Source organism: Oncorhynchus kisutch, linkage group LG16 (genome assembly GCF_002021735.2).
Source record: "Oncorhynchus kisutch isolate 150728-3 linkage group LG16, Okis_V2, whole genome shotgun sequence".
NCBI classification, from domain to species: Eukaryota; Metazoa; Chordata; class Actinopteri; order Salmoniformes; family Salmonidae; genus Oncorhynchus; species Oncorhynchus kisutch.
The window spans coordinates 108,078-130,425 of record NC_034189.2 but is presented as its reverse complement, the minus strand read 5'-3'; the positions used below and the strand labels follow the sequence as shown (position 1 = coordinate 130,425).

Here is a 22,348-nt window from a genome sequence, read left to right as displayed (position 1 = left end):
GCTTTGCTTTATATTGGCCAGGTCACATTTGTAAATGAGAACTTGTTCTCAACTAACCTGCCTGGTTAAATAAAGTTGAATTTTTGTAAATAATAATAATAACACCCGCCTATTATCATGAATAACACCCGGCTATACGGGATACGTTAGGGATGGCAGGTAGCCTAGTGCGTTGGGTCAGTAACTGCAAGGTTGCTGGATCAAATCCCTGAGAAGACAAGGTCAAAATCTGTCATTTTGCCCCTGAACAAGGCGCCCTGGTAGGCCGTCATTGAAAATAACTGACTTGCCTCGTTAAATTAAGGTTAAATAAAACATTTTTTTTTTTTTTATCATTGCTCCTCCGATATCTCTACACCAAGTTCCCCACGTGTACACGCCTCTTCGATGGCATCAGGCCCCATCCCACTTCGAAAAAACAACGAAAAAACGCCATCCGCTGGAGGGAGACAGCAGTACTTTGATCTAGCCAGCAGGGACCGCAAGGGCGCCATAAACACGGAGAGCGGAACTTCCGGGTTTATGCAAGTTGTCAACAGTTTGCTAAAGATAAATAAACATGTAGATAGTGTGAGAGCAGAACGCTACCCTTCTTTTTCCTGGAGAGAGAGACGGGTGGAGGTAGAGTAAAGACGGACAGACACCGCGTAAAGCAGAAGTAGCTAGTTAAAACTAGAATGTAGTTAGTTACTGTAGTTAGTTAACTCACTTGTCCCAGGCCAGCTAACAGATAACTCCAGCCTGCTCTCCCTCTCCGCGGCTCCTCTACTGATGCCTGTCTCTGTCGGGGCTCCATGGAAGTGCTGCTAGTACAGGGCGGACCGGGACTGCAGCAGACTCTCCTCACCCTTTGCCCCATGCCCTGATCCAAGTACGGTCCCTGCTCATCTCTCCGGTCCAACGGGATATTATAACCGTGGGGTGAGCCTGGAAACGGGAGCTACGGCCGATAGAGCTAGCGGCGATTGGGCGAGGAGTATTTTTCCAACTCTTTCTACAATTTTTATAAAAGTCTGATTTTATAAAGTTGACATTTATTTATCCCAACATCCAACTGGTGAAGGTTATGCAGTGTGTCTGTTCGGCTGTGATGAGATGTCGTCATGTAAGTCATAGAGGCGACCATCAAACAAGGTACGTCGTCTTTCGCCTGAAACAAACTCTACCAAGAAGGAAAAACAATACCAAAGAAAGTTGTGCATCTGAAGAGCTCTGTGAAGGGGGAGGGAGAGAAGGGATTGTATTGAAATGGACGGAACTTGTTGATGGGTCAGGCTGTATAGAGGCTTCGTTGTACGTTATGACCGGTGACGTCACTGAGCGGAATTACATTCAAGCACGTAGCTGAGTGATTGTTGAACCGATAACAGTAATACTTAGGGTTATAGCTGTCCTCTATGAAGACCTTAACAACGGTCCTACTGTAGGTATGATACACAGACTGTATAGTTAACTGTTCTAGTTATCATACACATACTGGAGAGTTAACTGGTCTAGGTATGAAACACATACTGTAGAGTTACCAACTGGTCTAGTTATGATATAGACTGTAGAGTGAACAACTGGTCTAGTTATGATATAGACTGTAGAGTTACCAACTGGTCTAGTTATGATACAGACTGTAGAGTTACCAACTGGTCTAGTTATGATACAGACTGTAGAGTTACCAACTGGTCTAGTTATGATATAGACTGTAGAGTGAACAACTGGTCTAGTTATGATATAGACTGTAGAGTGACCAACTGGTCTAGTTATGATATAGACTGTAGAGTGACCAACTGGTCTAGTTATGATATAGACTGTAGAGTTACCAACTGGTCTAGTTATGATATAGACTGTAGAGTGAACAACTGGTCTAGTTATGATATAGACTGTAGAGTGACCAACTGGTCTAGTTATGATATAGACTGTAGAGTGACCAACTGGTCTAGTTATGATATAGACTGTAGAGTTACCAACTGGTCTAGTTATGATATAGACTGTAGAGTTACCAACTGGTCTAGTTATGATATAGACTGTAGAGTTACCAACTGGTCTAGTTATGATATAGACTGTAGAGTTACCAACTGGTCTAGTTATGATATAGACTGTAGAGTTACCAACTGGTCTAGTTATGATATAGACTGTAGCTCGAGCTTCCTGTTCTGGGTGAGTAATGGAGTGAGGTGCGCAAATATACCTCAATATTCTCACCCTTTTTTTTGCTTAAAATGCTATAAAATGACCACCGGCCTAATATTAATATTAACACCGGCCTAATATTAATATTAACACTGGCCTAATATTAATATTAACACTGGCCTAATATTAATATTAACACCGGCCTAATATTAATATTAACACTGGCCTAATATTTAAATATTAACACTGGCCTAATATTTAAATATTAACACTGGCCTAATATTTAAATGTTAACATTGGCCTAATATTTAAATGTTAATATTAACACTGGCCTAATATTTGTATATCAGAGAAGTAAAAGATCGGACCCATGTTGCTAGTAGCTGTTTCTCAACGTAAAGGGCAGCAACAACCAGCACCAAACACAGTCAACACCAGGTACAAGGCTGATGTATCTACAATGTTCCAGCAGTAGTGGCTATCATGAAAGTGCTAAATAAGTACATTCAATGAACCTTTTGCAGAACTTGAAATTGATGTGAAAGCCCAGGGAGTACAGGTTACAGACTTGGAAATGTCACCAACTGACATGGGCGATTGGGTTACTGGGCTGGAGAAGACTCAGGAGTCCCTCACCAACTGACATGGGTACTGGAGAAGACTCAGGAATCCCTCACCAACTGACATGGGTACTGGAGAAGACTCAGGAGCCCCTCACCAACTGACATGGGTACTGGAGAAGACTCAGGAATTACCTCACCAACTGACATGGGTACTGGAGAAGATTCAGGAGTCCCTCACCAACTGACATGGGTACTGGAGAAGACTCCGGTACTGGAGAAGACTCAGGAGTCCCTCACCAACTGACATGGGTACTGGAGAAGACTCGGGAATCCCTCACCAACTGACATGGGTACTGGAGAAGACTCAGGAGTCCCTCACCAACTGACATGGGTACTGGAGAAGACTCGGGAATCCCTCACCAACTGACATGGGTACTGGAGAAGACTCAGGTACTGGAGAAGACTCGGGAATCCCTCACCAACTGACATGGGTACTGGAGAAGACTCAGGTACTGGAGAAGACTCAGGAATCCCTCAGCAACTGGCATGGGTACTGGAGAAGACTCAGGAATCCCTCACCAACTGACATGGGTACTGGAGAAGACTCAGGAGTCCCTCACCAACTGACATGGGTACTGGAGAAGATACCAAACCATCAAGATACCAAACCATCAAAATCACAGGCCTGCCTGAGATAGTGAAACTACCACAGGCTACCACCTTTACTGCTAATCTGTTGATGGAGATCTTGAGGGAGGAGTTGCAGTCACAGTCACCTGAGGTTGCCGGTGAGGTTCCATCAATACTCAGTGAAGGATAGTGTCCTCCACTCAGCAACAGAAAAACTCTTGAGTTCCAAGGGTCTGAACTCCGGCTGATCCCTAGCTACTACAGCGAGGTGACCAAGGACCGGCCAGCTACTACAGCAAGGTGACCATGGACCGGGCTGCTACTACAGCAAGGTGACCATGGACCGGGCTGCTACTACATAAGGTGACCAAGGACCGGGCTGCTACTACAGCAAGGTGACCAAGGACCGGCCAGCTACTACAGCAAGGTGACCAAGGACCAGCCAGCTACTACAGCAAGGTGACCAAGGACCGGCCAGCTACTACAGCTAGGTGACCATGGACCGGGCTGCTACTACAGCTACTACAGCAAGGTGACCAAGGACCGGGCTGCTACTACTGCAAGGTGACCAAGGACCGGCCAGCTACTACAGCAAGGTGACCAAGGACCGGCCAGCTACTACAGCAAGGTGACCAAGGACCGGCCAGCTACTACAGCAAGGTGACCAAGGACCGGGCTGCTACTACAGCAAGGTGACCAAGGACCGGGCTGCTACTACAGCAAGGTGACCATGGACCGGGCTGCTACTACAGCAAGGTGACCATGGACCGGGCTGCTACTACAGCAAGGTGACCATGGACCGGGCTGCTACTACAGCAAGGTGACCAAGGACCGGCCAGCTACTACAGCAAGGTGACCAAGGACCGGGCTGCTACTACAGCAAGGTGACCATGGACCGGGCTGCTACTACATAAGGTGACCAAGGACCGGCCAGCTACTACAGCAAGGTGACCAAGGACCGGCCAGCTACTACAGCAAGGTGACCAAGGACCGGGCTGCTACTACAGCAAGGTGACCAAGGACCAGCCAGCTACTACAGCAAGGTGACCATGGACCGGGCTGCTACTACATAAGGTGACCAAGGACCAGCCAGCTACTACAGCAAGGTGACCATGGACCGGGCTGCTACTACATAAGGTGACCAAGGACCAGCCAGCTACTACAGCAAGGTGACCATGGACCGGGCTGCTACTACATAAGGTGACCAAGGACCGGCCAGCTACTACAGCGAGGTGACCAAGGACCGGGCTGCTACTACAGCGAGGTGACCAAGGACCGGGCTGCTACTACAGCAAGGTGACCATGGACCGGGCTGCTACTACAGCGAGGTGACCAAGGACCGGGCTGCTACTACAGCAAGGTGACCAAGGACCGGGCTGCTACTACAGCGAGGTGACCAAGGACCGGGCTGCTACTACAGCATGGTGACCATGGACCGGGCTGCTACTACAGCTACTACAGCAAGGTGACCAAGGACCGGGCTGCTACTACATAAGGTGACCAAGGACCGGGCTGCTACTACAGCTACTACAGCAAGGTGACCATGGACCGGGCTGCTACTACATAAGGTGACCAAGGACCGGGCTGCTACTACATAAGGTGACCAAGGACCGGGCTGCTACTACATAAGGTGACCAAGGACCGGCCTGCTACTACAGCAAGGTGACCATGGACCGGGCTGCTACTACAGCTACTACAGCAAGGTGACCAAGGACCGGGCTGCTACTACAGCAAGGTGACCAAGGACCGGGCTGCTACTACAGCAAGGTGACCATGGACGGGGCTGCTACTACAGCTACTACAGCAAGGTGACCATGGACCGGGCTGCTACTACAGCAAGGTGACCAAGGACCGGGCTGCTACTACAGCTACTACAGCAAGGTGACCATGGACCGGGCTGCTACTACAGCAAGGTGACCATGGACCGGGCTGCTACTACAGCGAGGTGACCAAGGACCGGGCTGCTACTACAGCGAGGTGACCATGGACCGGGCTGCTACTACAGCTACTACAGCAAGGTGACCATGGACCGGGCTGCTACTACAGCTACTACAGCAAGGTGACCAAGGACCGGCCAGCTACTACAGCTACTACAGCAAGGTGACCATGGACCGGGCTGCTACTACAGCTACTACAGCAAGGTGACCAAGGACCGGCCAGCTACTACAGCTACTACAGCAAGGTGACCATGGACCGGGCTGCTACTACAGCTACTACAGCAAGGTGACCAAGGACCGGCCAGCTACTACAGCTACTACAGCAAGGTGACCAAGGACCGGCCAGATACTACAGCTACTACAGCAAGGTGACCAAGGACCGGCCAGCTACTACAGCTACTACAGCGAGGTGGCCAAGGACCGGGCTGCTACTACAGCGAGGTGACGAAGGACCGGCCAGCTACTACAGCGAGGTGACCAAGGACCGGCCAGCTACTACAGCGAGGTGGCCAAGGACCGGGCTGCTACTACAGCGAGGTGACCAAGGACCGGCCAGCTACTACAGCGAGGTGACCAAGGACCGGCCAGCTACTACAGCGAGGTGACCAAGGACTGGCCAGCTACTACAGCGAGGTAACCAAGGACCGGCCAGCTACTACAGCGAGGTGACCAAGGACCGGCCAGCTACTACAGCGAGGTGACCAAGGACCGGCCAGCTACTACTGCAAGGTGACCAAGGACCGGCCAGCTACTACAGCTACTACAGCAAGGTGACCAAGGACCGGCCAGCTACTACAGCTACTACAGCAAGGTGACCAAGGACCGGCCAGCTACTACAGCTACTACAGCAAGATAACCAAGGACCGGCCAGCTACTACAGCGAGGTGACCAAGGACCGGCCAGCTACTACAGCAAGGTAACCAAGGACCGGCCAGCTACTACAGCAAGGTGACCAAGGACCGGCCAGCTACTACAGCTACTACAGCAAGGTGACCAAGGACCGGCCAGCTACTACAGCAAGGTAACCAAGGACTGGCCAGATACTACAGCTACTACAGCAAGGTGACCAAGGACCGGCCAGCTACTACAGCGAGGTGACCAAGGACCGGCCAGCTACTACAGCGAGGTGGCCAAGGACCGGCCAGCTACTACAGCGAGGTGGCCAAGGACCGGCCAGCTACTACAGCGAGGTGACCAAGGACCGGCCAGCTACTACAGCAAGGTGACCAAGGACCGGCCAGCTACTACAGCTACTACAGCAAGATAACCAAGGACCGGCCAGCTACTACAGCTACTACAGCGAGGTGACCATGGACCGGCCAGCTACTACAGCAAGGTAACCAAGGACCGGCCAGCTACTACAGCAAGGTGACCAAGGACCGGCCAGCTACTACAGCTACTACAGCAAGGTGACCAAGGACCGGCCAGCTACTACAGCAAGGTAACCAAGGACTGGCCAGATACTACAGCTACTACAGCAAGGTGACCAAGGACCGGCCAGCTACTACAGCGAGGTGACCAAGGACCGGCCAGCTACTACAGCGAGGTGGCCAAGGACCGGCCAGCTACTACAGCGAGGTGGCCAAGGACCGGCCAGCTACTACAGCGAGGTGACCAAGGACCGGCCAGCTACTACAGCAAGGTGACCAAGGACCGGCCAGCTACTACAGCGAGGTGACCAAGGACCGGGCTCCTACTACAGCTACTACAGCAAGGTGACCAAGGACCGGCCAGCTACTACAGCGAGTTGACCAAGGATCGGCCAGCTACTACAGCGAGGTGACCAAGGACTGGGCTGCTACTACAGCTACTACAGCGAGGTGACCAAGGACCGGCCAGCTACTACAGCAAGGTGACCAAGGACCGGGCTGCTACTACAGCTATCACAGCGAGGTGACCAAGGACCGGGCTGCTACTACAGCTACTACAGCAAGGTGACCATGGACCGGCCAGCTACTACAGCAAGGTGACCAAGGACCGGCCAGCTACTACAGCGAGGTGACCAAGGATCGGCCAGCTACTACAGCGAGGTGACCAAGGACCGGGCTGCTACTACAGCTGCTACAGCGAGGTGACCGAGGACCGGGCTGCATTCTATGAGCTGTACAACAAGGGGGTGAGATTCGCGCTGCGTTTTCCAGTAATGCTGAAAGTCTTCCTTAACGGAGTAGAGTTCACATTCAACTCAGCAAAAGATGAGAAAAGATTTATCCTTCCCTCAACTTAGCACAAGAAGGTAGAGGAGTGAGTCTAGAACTGACAGTGAAATAGCCATATGAATGTAACCAAGTATGACTTTACTAGGGAACATCTGGGAGGATTTCAGAGAAACTCATCTTCTTTATTTTTACTAACGCTCATAAATCATGGTTATTGGGCCTGTTTTTTTGTTAACCACCTATCCAGGTATCAGATTGTTATATCATATGATGTGCTTAGTTGACACCAATCCAGCTGTGAGATCTGGTGTTTGTCATGAAGCAGAAATACCACCTGTTTCTTCTAAGTCATAATTATTTAGTAATGTTGGTAAACTGGTTTATATCTGTCAGTGCTGCACAACCTGAACACACACACACAGACACAGACACAGACACAGACACACAGACACAGCTAGCCCAGTGTTGTGCAATAGCTGCTCCCTGCCACTCCCTCTGTGGTTGACTGCTGTACCCTACCACTGTCAGTTAACAGTAACCCTCTGTGGTTGACTGCTGTACCCTACCACTGTCAGTTAACAGTAACCTTAACCCCCCACTTATCAAAACACACACACACACACACACACACACACACTAGCCCTGCTGGCACATCCAGCTCTCACTGTGTGTCTCTGTCTCTGTGTGTTTAGATGAGTGGAGGGAAGAAGAGGAGTGGCTTCCAGATTACCAGTGTGACTTCAGACTACACTCAGAGCTCCGGGGAAGCCCCACCCCCTGCCCAGGCCTCTAGCCAATCAAATCCCTCCCCTCCGTCCTCCAGCCAATCCACTGCTTCCTCCCAGCCTGGCCCCTTCCACCAGCAGGGAAGCACCTCCCAGCCGACGACTCCCCTCTCGCTGAGGAAATGCAACTCCCAAGATGCCACGGGACAGGGATCCAGGTTCCGTGTCGTCCGATTGGGCCAGGGCCACGGAGAACCCTATCACCGGGGGCGATGGACCTGCACTGACTTCCTGGAACGAGAGGAAGGGTTGGGGCTTAGACGGGTGATTGACAGCATGAGACACGCCCACTCTCTAGAGTCGCTTGAGGGGATTGGTCTAGAGAGGGGAGGGGCTGCAGGCGGGCTGCTGGGGAACGTGCGTGCGCTCAGAACGGGACAACTTGTGCACTCTCAGGGTACCTCCCACTTGCTGGCCCAGCCAATAGGGTCAGATGGGGAGAGGTTTGGAGGGCTGAAGCCCCTCCTCCTCCACAGCGGCCCGTCCTCCCCCACACACCTGGACAGACTCCACTTACGATTGGTCAACTCCACGCCCCCTCCACCCAGCCCCCGCCCACGGAACATCCCCCCTCCTCTACGCCTGGATGTGGACGCTACCGGGAGGGTGAGAACACACACACACACACACACACACACGCGCAGAGGTGTTTTGAAGGCGTTCACTGTTTCTTCTTCTCTCTCTCTCTCTCTCTCTCTCGCTCTCTCTCTCTAGTCCCTGTTGAGAGTGTCTAATTCCCAGCCCAGCTCCCCCCTACAGGATAGAGATGGTGTGTTCCCACCCAGTTTGACACCCATCCAGACTCCTTCGGGCTGGTCCATGTTCGGCTCCGGGGGGGGCTTCCATCTGCCGGGGGATGACAGGTATGGTGGTGTGTGTGGGTTAGATCCCCCTCCGGGACAATGAGTGTAGTTGACCTCAGTCATGTTTCTGTTGGGTGGGAGAGCTGTGTTTCTTTATTCTAAAGAGAGAGATAATCAGCATACCCCGAGCGAGTGGGCAGCTCAGAATGTTGTCATTGGCTGAGGCACTGAGTGGGTGGGGTTTGGAAGTGAGGTTGTGCCTGTGTGAGCCAATGAGAGTGCAGTACAGTGTGGTGTGTGGGAGAGGCAGAATGGTCCCTCGTGAGAATCTAAATCCACAGACAAAGCCTGCTCTCATCTGTGTTCAACTAGCTGGCTGGGGCTGGGTTAGAGTTGGGTCTCTGGCTCTGTGGGCTTAGGGTAGCTGGCTGGGTTAGAGTTGGGTCTCTGGCTCTGTGGGGTTAGGGTAGCTGGCTGGGGCTGGGTTAGAGTTGGGTCTCTGGCTCTGTGGGCTTAGGGTAGCTGGCTGGGTTAGAGTTGGGTCTCTGGCTCTGTGGGGTTAGGGTAGCTGGCTGGGGCTGGGTTAGAGTTGGGTCTCTGGCTCTGTGGGGTTAGGGTAGCTGGCTGGGGCTGGGTTAGAGTTGGGTCTCTGGCTCTGTGGGGTTAGGGTAGCTGGCTGGTTTAGAGTTGTGTCTCTGGCTTTGTGGGCTTAGGGTAGCTGGCTGGGTTAGAGTTGGGTCTCTGGCTCTATGGGGTTAGGGTAGCTGGCTGGGTTAGAGTTGGGTCTCTGGCTCTATGGGGTTAGGGTAGCTGGCTGGGGCTGGGTTAGAGTTGGGTCTCTGGCTCTGTGGGCTTAGGGTAGCTGGCTGGGTTAGAGTTGTGTCTCTGGCTCTGTGGGCTTAGGGTAGCTGGCTGGGTTAGAGTTGGGTCTCTGGCTCTATGGGGTTAGGGTAGCTGGCTGGGGCTGGGTTAGAGTTGGGTCTCTGGCTCTGTGGGCTTAGGGTAGCTGGCTGGGTTAGAGTTGGGTCTCTGGCTCTGTTGGGTTAGGGTAGCTGGCTGGGTTAGAGTTGGGTCTCTGGCTCTGTGGTGTTAGGGTAGCTGGCTGGGTTAGAGTTGGGTCTCTGGCTCTGTGGGGTTAGGGTAGCTGGCTGGGGCTGGTTTAGAGTTGGGTCTCTGGCTCTGTGGGGTTAGGGTAGCTGGCTGGGGCTGGTTTAGAGTTGGGTCTCTGGCTCTGTGGGGTTAGGGTAGCTGGCTGGTTTAGAGTTGTGTCTCTGGCTTTGTGGGCTTAGGGTAGCTGGCTGGGTTAGAGTTGGGTCTCTGGCTCTATGGGGTTAGGGTAGCTGGCTGGGTTAGAGTTGGGTCTCTGGCTCTATGGGGTTAGGGTAGCTGGCTGGGGCTGGGTTAGAGTTGGGTCTCTGGCTCTGTGGGCTTAGGGTAGCTGGCTGGGTTAGAGTTGTGTCTCTGGCTCTGTGGGCTTAGGGTAGCTGGCTGGGTTAGAGTTGGGTCTCTGGCTCTATGGGGTTAGGGTAGCTGGCTGGGGCTGGGTTAGAGTTGGGTCTCTGGCTCTGTGGGCTTAGGGTAGCTGGCTGGGTTAGAGTTGGGTCTCTGGCTCTGTTGGGTTAGGGTAGCTGGCTGGGTTAGAGTTGGGTCTCTGGCTCTGTGGTGTTAGGGTAGCTGGCTGGGTTAGAGTTGGGTCTCTGGCTCTGTGGGGTTAGGGTAGCTGGCTGGGGCTGGTTTAGAGTTGGGTCTCTGGCTCTGTGGGGTTAGGGTAGCTGGCTGGGGCTGGTTTAGAGTTGGGTCTCTGGCTCTGTGGGGTTAGGGTAGCTGGCTGGGGCTGGGTTAGAGTTGAGTCTCTGGCTCTGTGGGGTTAGGGTAGCTGGCTGGGTTAGAGTTGGGTCTCTGGCTCTGTGGGGTTAGGGCAGCTGGCTGGGTTAGAGTTGGGTCTCTGGCTCTGTGGTGTTAGGGTAGCTGGCTGGGTTAGAGTTGGGTCTCTGGCTCTGTGGGGTTAGGGTAGCTGGCTGGGGCTGGTTTAGAGTTGGGTCTCTGGTTCTGTGGGGTTAGGGTAGCTGGCTGGGGCTGGTTTAGAGTTGGGTCTCTGGCTCTGTGGGGTTAGGGTAGCTGGCTCGGGCTGGGTTAGAGTTGAGTCTCTGGCTCTGTGGGGTTAGGGTAGCTGGCTGGGTTAGAGTTGGGTCTCTGGCTCTGTGGGGTTAGGGCAGCTGGCTGGGTTAGAGTTGGGTCTCTGGCTCTGTGGGGTTAGGGTAGCTAACTGGGTTAGAGTTGCGTCTCTGGCTCTGTGGGGTTAGGGTAGCTGGCTGGGGCTGGTTTAGAGTTGGGTCTCTGGCTCTGTGGGGTTAGGGTAGCTGGCTGGGGCTGGTTTATAGTTGGGTCTCTGGCTCTGTGGGGTTCGGGTAGCTGGCTGGGGCTGGGTTAGAGTTGGGTCTCTGGCTCTATGGGGTTAGGTTAGCTGGCTGGGTTAGAGTTGGGTCTCTGGCTCTGTGGGGTTAGGGTAGCTGGCTGGGTTAGAGTTGGGTCTCTGGCTCTGTTGGGTTAGGGTAGCTGGCTGGGTTAGAGTTGGGTCTCTGGCTCTGTGGGGTTAGGGTAGCTGGCTGGGGCTGGTTTAGAGTTGGGTCTCTGGCTCTGTGGGGTTAGGGTAGCTGGCTGGGGCTGGGTTAGAGTTGAGTCTCTGGCTCTGTGGGGTTAGGGTAGCTGGCTGGGTTAGAGTTGGGTCTCTGGCTCTGTGGGGTTAGGGCAGCTGGCTGGGTTAGAGTTGGGTCTCTGGCTCTGTGGGGTTAGGGTAGCTAACTGGGTTAGAGTTGCGTCTCTGGCTCTGTGGGGTTAGGGTAGCTGGCTGGGGCTGGTTTAGAGTTGGGTCTCTGGCTCTGTGGGGTTAGGGTAGCTGGCTGGGGCTGGTTTATAGTTGGGTCTCTGGCTCTGTGGGGTTCGGGTAGCTGGCTGGGGCTGGGTTAGAGTTGGGTCTCTGGCTCTATGGGGTTAGGTTAGCTGGCTGGGTTAGAGTTGGGTCTCTGGCTCTGTGGGGTTAGGGTAGCTGGCTGGGTTAGAGTTGGGTCTCTGGCTCTGTGGGGTTAGGGTAGCTGGCTGGGTTAGAGTTGGGTCTCTGGCTCTGTGGGGTTAGGGTAGCTAACTGGGTTAGAGTTGCGTCTCTGGCTCTGTGGGGTTAGGGTAGCTGGCTGGGGCTGGGTTAGAGTTGGGTCTCTGGCTCTGTGGGCTTAGGGTAGCTGGCTGGGTTAGAGTTGGGTCTCTGGCTCTGTGGTGTTAGGGTAGCTGGCTGGGTTAGAGTTGGGTCTCTGGCTCTGTGGGGTTAGGGTAGCTGGCTGGGGCTGGTTTAGAGTTGGGTCTCTGGCTCTGTGGGGTTAGGGTAGCTGGCTGGGGCTGGGTTAGAGTTGGGTCTCTGGCTCTGTGGGGTTAGGGTAGCTGGCTGGGTTAGAGTTGGGTCTCTGGCTCTGTGGGGTTAGGGCAGCTGGCTGGGTTAGAGTTGGGTCTCTGGCTCTGTGGGGTTAGGGTAGCTGGCTGGGGCTGGGTTAGAGTTGGGTCTCTGGCTCTGTGGGCTTAGGGTAGCTGGCTGGGTTAGAGTTGGGTCTCTGGCTCTGTGGGCTTAGGGTAGCTGGCTGGGTTAGAGTTGGGTCTCTGGCTCTGTGGGGTTAGGGTAGCTGGCTGGGGCTGGGTTAGAGTTGGGTCTCTGGCTCTGTGGGGTTAGGGTAGCTAACTGGGTTAGAGTTGCGTCTCTGGCTCTGTGGGGTTAGGGTAGCTGGCTGGGGCTGGTTTAGAGTTGGGTCTCTGGCTCTGTGGGGTTAGGGTAGCTGGCTGGGGCTGGTTTATAGTTGGGTCTCTGGCTCTGTGGGGTTCGGGTAGCTGGCTGGGGCTGGGTTAGAGTTGGGTCTCTGGCTCTATGGGGTTAGGGTAGCTGGCTGGGTTAGAGTTGGGTCTCTGGCTCTGTGGGGTTAGGGTAGCTGGCTGGGTTAGAGTTTGGTCTCTGGCTCTGTGGGGTTAGGGTAGCTGGCTGGGTTAGAGTTGGGTCTCTGGCTCTGTGGGGTTAGGGTAGCTAACTGGGTTAGAGTTGCGTCTCTGGCTCTGTGGGGTTAGGGTAGCTGGCTGGGGCTGGGTTAGAGTTGGGTCTCTGGCTCTGTTGGGTTAGGGTAGCTGGCTGGGTTAGAGTTGGGTCTCTGGCTCTGTGGGGTTAGGGTAGCTGGCTGGGTTAGAGTTGGGTCTCTGGCTCTTTGGGGTTAGGGTAGCTGGCTGGGGCTGGTTTAGAGTTGGGTCTCTGGCTCTGTTGGGTTAGAGTAGCTGGCTGGTTTAGAGTTGGGTCTCTGGCTCTGTGGGGTTAGGGTAGCTGGCTGGGGCTGGGTTAGAGTTGGGTCTCTGGCTCTATGGGGTTAGGGTAGCTGGCTGGGGCTGGGTTAGAGTTGGGTCTCTGGCTCTGTGGGGTTCGGGTAGCTGGCTGGGGCTGGGTTATAGTTGGGTCTGTGGGGTTAGGGGTTAAGGTAGCTGGCTGGGGCTGGGTTAGAGTTGGGTCTCTGGCTCTATGGTGTTAGGGTAGCTGGCTGGGTTAGAGTTGGGTCTCTGGCTCTGTGGGGTTAGGGTAGCTGGCTGGGTTAGAGTTGGGTCTCTGGCTCTGTGGGGTTAGGGTAGCTGGCTGGGTTAGAGTTGGGTCTCTGGCTCTATGGGGTTAGGGTAGCTGGCTGGGGCTGGGTTAGAGTTGGGTCTTTGGCTCTATGGGGTTAGGGTAGCTGGCTGGGGCTGGGTTAGAGTTGGGTCTTTGGCTCTATGGGGTTAGGGTAGCTGGCTGGGGCTGGGTTAGAGTTGGGTCTTTGGCTCTATGGGGTTAGGGTAGCTGGCTGGGGCTGGGTTAGAGTTGGGTCTCTGGCTCTGTGGGGTTAGGGTAGCTGGCTGGGGCTGGGTTAGAGTTGGGTCTCTGGCTCTGTGGGGTTAGGGTAGCTGGCTGGGTTAGAGTTAGGTCTCTGGCTCTGTGGGGTTAGGGTAGCTGGCTGGGGCTGGGTTAGAGTTGGGTCTCTGGCTCTGTGGGGTTAGGGTAGCTGGCTGGGTTAGAGTTTGGTCTCTGGCTCTGTGGGGTTAGGGTAGCTGGCTGGGTTAGAGTTTGGTCTCTGGCTCTGTGGGGTTAGGGTAGCTGGCTGGGGCTGGTTTAGAGTTGGGTCTCTGGCTCTGTGGGGTTAGAGTAGCTGGCTGGTTTAGAGTTGGGTCTCTGGCTCTGTGGGGTTAGGGTAGCTGGCTGGGGCTGGGTTATAGTTGGGTCTCTGGCTCTGTGGGGTTAGGGGTTAAGGTAGCTGGCTGGGGCTGGGTTAGAGTTGGGTCTCTGGCTCTATGGGGTTAGGGTAGCTGGCTGGGTTAGAGTTGGGTCTCTGGCTCTGTGGGGTTAGGGTAGCTGGCTGGGTTAGAGTTGGGTCTCTGGCTCTGTGGGGTTAGGGTAGCTGGCTGGGTTAGAGTTGGGTCTCTGGCTCTATGGGGTTAGGGTAGCTGGCTGGGGCTGGGTTAGAGTTGGGTCTTTGGCTCTATGGGGTTAGGGTAGCTGGCTGGGGCTGGGTTAGAGTTGGGTCTTTGGCTCTATGGGGTTAGGGTAGCTGGCTGGGGCTGGTTTAGAGTTGGGTCTTTGGCTCTATTGGGTTAGGGTCACTGGCTGGGGCCTGGTTTAGAGTTGGGTCTTTGGCTCTATGGGGTTAGGGTAGCTGGCTGGGGCTGGGTTAGAGTTGGGTCTTTGGCTCTATGGGGTTAGGGTAGCTGGCTGGGGCTGGTTTAGAGTTGGGTCTCTGGCTCTGTGAGCACACACTTCCCTCGCCTTGACAGGAGACTCCGCCATGCGGAAAGTAAAGTGATGATTTGCCAATGAGACATGTGGATAGAATCAGGAAGTAATCTGCATAATCTAAATCCATAGACAAAGCATGCTCTCATCTGGGATCAACTGGATGGCTGGGGCTGGGTTAGAGTTGGGTCTCTGGTTATGTGGGGTTAGGGGTTAGGGTAGCTGGCTGGGTTAGAGGTGGGTCTCATCTGGCTCTGTGGGGTTAGGGTTGCTGGTTGGGTTAGAGGTGGGTCTCTGGCTCTGTGGGGTTAGGGTAGCTGGCTGGATTAGAGTTGGGTCTCTGGCTCTGTGGGGTTAGGGGTTAGGGTAGCTGGCTGGCTGGGTTAGAGTTGGGTCTCTGGCTCTGTGGGGTTAGGGTAGCTGGCTGGGTTAGAGTTGGGTCTCTGGCTCTGTGAAGTTAGGGTAGCTGGCTGGGTTAGAGTTGGGTCTCTGGCTCTGTGGAGTTAGGGGTTAGGGTAGCTGGCTGGGTTAGAGTTGGGTCTCTGGCTCTGTGGAGTTAGGGGTTAGGGTAGCTGGCTGGGTTAGAGTTGGGTCTCTGGCTCTGTGGGGTTAGGGTAGCTGGCTGGGTTAGAGTTGGGTCTCTGGCTCTGTTGGGTTAGGGGTTAGGGTAGCTGGATGGGTTACAGTTGGGTCTCTGGCTCTGTGGGGTTAGGGTAGCTGGCTGGCTGGGGCTGGGTTAGAGTTGGGTCTCTGGCTCTGTTGGGTTAGGGGTTAGGGTAGCTGGCTGGGTTAGAGTTGGGTCTCTGGCTCTGTGGGGTTAGGGGTTAGGGTAGCTGGCTGGGTTAGATTTGGGTCTCTGGCTCTGTTGGGTTAGGGTAGCTGGCTGGGTTAGAGTTGGGTCTCTGGCTCTGTGGGGTTATGGGTTAGGGTAGCTGGCTGGGTTAGAGTTGGGTCTCTGGCTCTGTGGGGTTAGGGTAGCTGGCTGGGTTAGAGTTGGGTCTCTGGCTCTGTGGGGTTAGGGTAGCTGGCTGGGTTAGAGTTGGGTCTCTGGCTCTGTGGAGTTGGGGGTTAGGGTAGCTGGCTGGGTTAGAGTTGGGTCTCTGGCTCTGTGGAGTTAGGGGTTAGGGTAGCTGGCTGGGTTAGAGTTGGGTCTCTGGCTCTGTTGGGTTAGGGTAGCTGGCTGGGTTAGAGTTGGGTCTCTGGCTCTGTGGGGTTAGGGTAGCTGGCTGGGTTAGAGTTGGGTCTCTGGCTCTGTGGAGTTAGGGGTTAGGGTAGCTGGCTGGGTTAGAGTTGGGTCTCTGGCTCTGTTGGGTTAGGGTAGCTGGCTGGGTTAGAGTTGGGTCTCTGGCTCTGTGGGGTTAGGAGCTGGCTGGGTTAGAGTTGGGTCTCTGGCTCTGTGGGGTTAGGGTAGCTGGCTGGGTTAGAGTTGGGTCTCTGGCTCTGTGGAGTTGGGGGTTAGGGTAGCTGGCTGGGTTAGAGTTGGGTCTCTGGCTCTGTGGAGTTAGGGGTTAGGGTAGCTGGCTGGGTTAGAGTTGGGTCTCTGGCTCTGTTGGGTTAGGGTAGCTGGCTGGGTTAGAGTTGGGTCTCTGGCTCTGTGGGGTTAGGGTAGCTGGCTGGGTTAGAGTTGGGTCTCTGGCTCTGTGGGGTTAGGGTAGCTGGCTGGCTGGGGCTGGGTTAGAGTTGGGTCTCTGGCTCTGTTGGGTTAGGGGTTAGGGTAGCTGGCTGGGTTAGAGTTGGGTCTCTGGCTCTGTGGGGTTAGGGGTTAGGGTAGCTGGCTGGGTTAGAGTTGGGTCTCTGGCTCTGTTGGGTTAGGGTAGCTTGCTGGGTTAGAGTTGGGTCTCTGGCTCTGTGGGGTTACGGGTTAGGGTAGCTGGCTGGGTTAGAGTTGGGTCTCTGGCTCTGTGGGGTTAGGGTAGCTGGCTGGGTTAGAGTTGGGTCTCTGGCTCTGTGGAGTTAGGGGTTAGGGTAGCTGGCTGGGTTAGAGTTGGGTCTCTGGCTCTGTTGGGTTAGGGTAGCTGGCTGGGTTAGAGGTGGGTCTCTGGCTCTGTGGGGTTAGGGTAGCTGGCTGGGTTAGAGTTGGGTCTCTGGCTCTGTGGGGTTAGGGTAGCTGGCTGGGTTAGAGGTGGTTCTCTGGCTCTGTGGGGTTAGGGTAGCTGGCTGGGTTAGAGTTGGTTCTCTGGCTCTGTGGGGTTAGGGTAGCTGGCTGGGTTAGAGTTGGGTCTCTGGCTCTGTGGGGTTAGGGTAGCTGGCTGGGTTAGAGTTGGATCTCTGGCTCTGTGGGGTTAGGGTAGCTGGCTGGGTTAGAAGTGGGTCTCTGGCTCTGTGCCTCTGTGCTGTGTGATCTAACAAAGACTGTGAAGGCACCCTGGTCTATGTACTATGTAGGGAACAGGGTGCCATTTTAGATTGGTGTGTGTGTGTTTTGCTGCAGTGGAATATGTTAGATTGTTTGAGGTGTTTGATTTAGGAATAGGCATTAATGTGAACCATTTGCAACCACATGACACTGAACCTAGACACACGTCAACATATTCTGACTGGTTTATTTTATTGTCTTTGCAGTGGGTCGAGCAGCAGCATGATCGCAATAGACAACAAGATAGAGCAGGCAATGGTAGGTCTCTGTTGTGTAATAACCTTATTGTGATATGTAGGTCAGTTGTGTAATAACCTTATTGTGATATCTAGTCTGTTGTGTAATAACCTTATTGTGATATCTGGTCTGTTGTGTAATAACCTTATTGTGATATCTAGGTCTCTGTTGTGTAATAACCTTATTGTGATATCTAGGTCTCTGTTGTGTAATAACCTTATTGTGATATCTAGTCTGTTGTGTAATAACCTTATTGTGATATCTAGGTCTCTGTTGTGTAATAACCTTATTGTGATATCTAGTCTGTTGTGTAATAACCTTATTGTGATATCTAGGTCTGTTGTGTAATAACCTTATTGTGATATCTAGGTCTGTTGTGTAATAACCTTATTGTGATATCTAGTCTGTTGTGTAATAACCTTATTGTGATATCTAGTCTGTTGTGTAATAACCTTATTGTGATATCTAGGTCTGTTGTGTAATAACCTTATTGTGATATCTAGGTCTCTGTTGTGTAATAACCTTATTGTGATATCTAGGTCTCTGTTGTGTAATAACCTTATTGTGATATCTAGGTCTCTGTTGTGTAATAACCTTATTGTGATATCTAGTCTGTTGTGTAATAACCTTATTGTGATATCTAGCCTGTTGTGTAATAACCTTATTGTGATACCTGGTCTGTTGTGTAATAACCTTATTGTGATATCTAGGTCTCTGTTGTGTAATAACCTTATTGTGATATCTAGTCTGTTGTGTAATAACCTTATTGTGATATCTAGGTCTGTTGTGTAATAACCTTATTGTGATATCTAGTCTGTTGTGTAATAACCTTATTGTGATATCTAGTCTGTTGTGTAATAACCTTATTGTGATATCTAGTCTGTGTAATAACCTTATTGTGATATCTAGTCTGTTGTGTAATAACCTTATTGTGATATCTAGGTCTCTGTTGTGTAATAACCTTATTGTGATATCTAGGTATGTTGTGTAATAACCTTATTGTGACGTCATGTATTGGGATATCTAGGTCTCTGTTGTGTAATAACCTTATTGTGATATCTAGTCTGTTGTGTAATAACCTTATTGTGATATCTAGTCTGTTGTGTAATAACCTTATTGTGATATCTAGTCTGTTGTGTAATAACCTTATTGTGATATCTAGTCTGTTGTGTAATAACCTTATTGTGATATCTAGGTATGTTGTGTAATAACCTTATTGTGATATCTAGTCTGTTGTGTAATAACCTTATTGTGATATCATGTATTGTGATATCTAGGTCTCTGTTGTGTAATAACCTTATTGTGATATCCACGTCTAGATGAAGGGGAGGAGACAGGTTAAAGAAGGATTTTGAGACAATTGAGACATGGATGGTATGTGTGCCGTTCAGAGGGTGAATGAGCAAGACAAAATATGTAAGTGCCTTTGAACGGGGTAGGATAGTAGGTGCCAGGTGCAACGGTTTGTGTCAAGAACTGCAATGCTTCTGGGTTTTTCACGCTCAACAGTTTCCTGTGTGTATCTAGAATGGTCCACCACCCAAAGAACATCCAGACAACTTGACACAACAGTGGGAAGTGTTGGAGTCAACATGGGGCCAGCTTCCCTGTGGAACGATTTCGACACCTTGTAGATTTCGGTTCAGGCTGGAACCTCCCCGACGCAAACTGCCCGGGAGGTACCATGCTCACCCCCTCCAGTGGTTTTGGAACAATCAACCTTATCAACCTATCAACACAGTACATTATACAAGAAGCAACACTTAGCTAGCATGAAGAAGCTAATTTACAGTGGCGCTCACTTCGAACAAGCTAAAGGTACTGATCAACAGACGATTACTGTTCCAAGGATGGCGATATTTACCCCCCACTCGCAACTTCAAAACCCAGGTCTTCGTCCTGATTGGTCCACGCGGCAAGTCCAGACATAGGCACGTAGGCAACCTCCTCCAATGACGTCTTCTACAAAACCCACAGGAACTGGTGGGACGGCTATACTGCTCAGAAAACAGTCATCATCACTTTTATGGCTGGTTGAAATATGATGAGATGCTACGTATCTGTGATCGATACCCACTCAAGGTTCCTGTCAAGGGGCGCTTCGTTGAGTTCACCACCACCCAGATTATAAACCACAGAGTTTACAGTGTGTTCTATATCTCTAGTTAAATATTGACACAGTATATTGGGATATAGTGATAGTTATATATTGTGATATCTACTGAGTGCACAAAACATTAGGAACACCCCCCCCCCCCCCCCCCCCCCAGGACAGCCTCAATTCGCCGGTCATGGACTCTACAAGTTGTTGCAATCTTTCCCCAGGGATGCTGGCCCATGTTGACTCCAATACTTCCCACAGTTGTGTTAAATTGGCTGGATGTCCTTTTGGTGGTGGACCATTCTTGACACACGTGGGAAATTGTTGAGCGTGGAAAAACCCAGAAGCATTGTAGTTCTTGACAGCATTGCGGTCCTTGACACAAACCAGTGCGCCTGGCACCTACTACCATACCCCGTTCAAAGGCACTTAAATCCTTCCTCTTGCTCATACACAATCCATGTCTCAAGGCTTAAAAATCCTTCTTTAACCTGTCTCCTCCCCTTTACTTACACTGAAGTGGATTTCACAAGTGACATCAAGAAGGATCATAGGATTCACCTGGTCAGTCTGTCATGGTGTTCTTAATATTTGCCCACTCAGGACCTTGTAAAGACCCACCTGATGCTGGCGGTCAGAGAGGAAGTGGAGTTGCTATGGGAACAGATTAAAGAACTATCAGAAAGGAACGCCCAGCTGGAGAGAGAGAACTATATCCTGAGAACTCTGAGAGACTGACAACAGCAACAGCCATGTTACGCTCCTGCAGTGGTCCTTCCAGAATACATACAGCATTACTGATCCTCTCTAACTGCAGAAAACAAGAATAAATAACTTACTAAAAACCTGCCTGACTACTCACAATTCTCTCACACACACACACAGCGTTGTCAGGGGTAACCAGCTGAGCTGGGTCAGAATGTGGATCGGAGCGCTAAGAGGATGGGAAGGAAAGGATCAGCACCTCTATATACACCTCTATATACACCACCTCCTCTATAACCACCTCTATATACACCACCTCATCTATAAACACCTCTACATACACCACCTCCTCTATAAACACCTCTACATACACCACCTCTATATACACCACCTCCTCTATAACCACCTCTATATACACCACCTCCTCTATAAACACCTCTACATACACCACCTCATCTATAAACACCTATGTATACACCACCTCCTCTATAAACACCTCTACATACACCACCTCATCTATAAACACCTATATATACACCACCTCCTCTATAAACACCTCTATACACACCACCTCCTCTATAAACACCTCTACATACACCACCTCATCTATAAACACCTATATATACACCACAACTCTATATCAAATCTAATCAAATGTATTTATATAGCCCTTCGTACATCAGCTGATATCTCAAAGTGCTGTACAGAAACCCAGCCTAAAACCCCAAACAGCAAGCAATGCAGGTGTAGAAGCACGGTGGCTAGGAAAAACTATACACCACACCTCTATATACACCTCTATACACACCACACCTCTATACACACCACACCTCTATATACACCACACCTTTATATACACCACACCTCTATATACACCACGCCTCTATATACACCACACCTCTATACACACCACACATCTATACACACCACACATCTATACACACCACACTTCTATACACACCACACATCTATATACACCACACCTCTATATACACCTCTATACACACCACACCTCTATATACACCTCTATACATACTACACCTCTATATACCTCTATATACACCACACCTCTATATACACCTCTATATGCACCACACCTCTATATACACCTCTATACACACCTCTATATACACCTCTATATACACCACACCTCTATATACACCTCTATACATACTACACCTCTATATACCTCTATATACACCTCTATATACACCACACCTCTATATACACCACACCTCTATACACACCTCTATATACACCACACCTCTATATACACCTCTATATACACCACACCTCTATATACACCTCTATATGCACCTCTATATGCACCACACCTCTATATACACCTTTATATACACCTCTATATACACCACACCTCTATATACACCTCTATATACACCACACCTCTATATACACCTCTATATACACCACACCTCTATATACACCTCTATATGCACCACACCTCTATATACACCTCTATATACACCACACCTCTATATACACCACACCTCTATATGCACCTCTATACACACCACATCTCTATACACACCACACCTCTATATACACCACACCTCTATATACACCACACCTCTATATACAGAGCCCACTCCCCTCCAGTGTCCCTTCGAGCGTCTGTACGTTCCACACGTCACCCTCCTCTGGTCATCCGGGGATCAGCCGGACGGTGTGCTTTCTGACTGGGAAGTACTGGTGGCCCACCTTGGCTCGGGACGTGAGGGTTTATGTTTCCTCCTGCTCAGTGTGCACCCAGTGTAAGGCTCCTAGACACCTGCCCAGAGGTAAGCTACATCCCTTATCCGTTCCACAACGGCCGTGGTCACACCTGTCAGTGGATTTTCTGACCGATCTTCCTCCCTCACAGGGAAACACCACGATCCTGGTCGTTGTGGATCGTTTCTCTAAGTCTTGTCGTCTCCTCCCTCTGCCCGGTCTCCCTACGGCCCTACAGACTGCGGAGGCCTTGTTTACGCACGTCTTCCGGCACTATGGGGTGCCTGAGGATATAATGTCTGATCTAGGTCCCCAGTTCACTTCGAGAGTCTGGAGGGCTTTCATGGAACGTCTGGGGGTCTCGATCAGCCTCACCTCAGGTTTTCACCCCGAGAGTAATGGGCAGGTGGGGAGAGTGAACCAGGATGTGGGCAGGTTTCTGCG

General features: G+C 51.7%; 1 protein-coding gene across 2 annotated transcripts; it reads left to right on the top strand.

Annotated features, from left to right (window-relative positions):
- Positions 1-467: 467 nt before the first annotated feature.
- On the top strand, positions 468-20,315 carry tsc22d4 (TSC22 domain family member 4). 2 transcript variants are annotated; one of them, XM_031791487.1, is made up of 6 exons: positions 2,364-5,373; positions 5,981-7,367; positions 8,103-8,801; positions 8,910-9,058; positions 17,337-17,388; positions 20,072-20,315. In XM_031791487.1, the coding sequence occupies exons 3-6, from the start codon at positions 8,103-8,105 to the stop codon at positions 20,204-20,206; spliced, it is 1,035 nt and encodes a 344-aa protein (XP_031647347.1). In that variant the 5' UTR covers positions 2,364-5,373; positions 5,981-7,367; the 3' UTR covers positions 20,207-20,315. The 2 variants fall into 2 exon arrangements, with proteins under 2 accessions (XP_031647346.1, XP_031647347.1); XM_031791486.1 differs by lacking the exons at positions 2,364-5,373; positions 5,981-7,367 and adding an exon at positions 468-1,134.
- Positions 20,316-22,348: the final 2,033 nt, after the last annotated feature.

What these genes read in the sequence shown, in the direction of transcription:
- tsc22d4 (XM_031791486.1), top strand. Translation starts at nt 8,103, where the DNA reads ATGAGTGGAGGGAAGAAGAGGAGTGGCTTCCAGATTACCAGTGTGACT. An exon ending in ATGTGGACGCTACCGGGAGG is followed by an intron (nt 8,802 to 8,909) that starts GTGAGAACACAC and finishes CTCTCTCTCTAG; the next exon opens with TCCCTGTTGAGAGTGTCTAA. An exon ending in ACAAGATAGAGCAGGCAATG is followed by an intron (nt 17,389 to 20,071) that starts GTAGGTCTCTGT and finishes TTGCCCACTCAG; the next exon opens with GACCTTGTAAAGACCCACCT.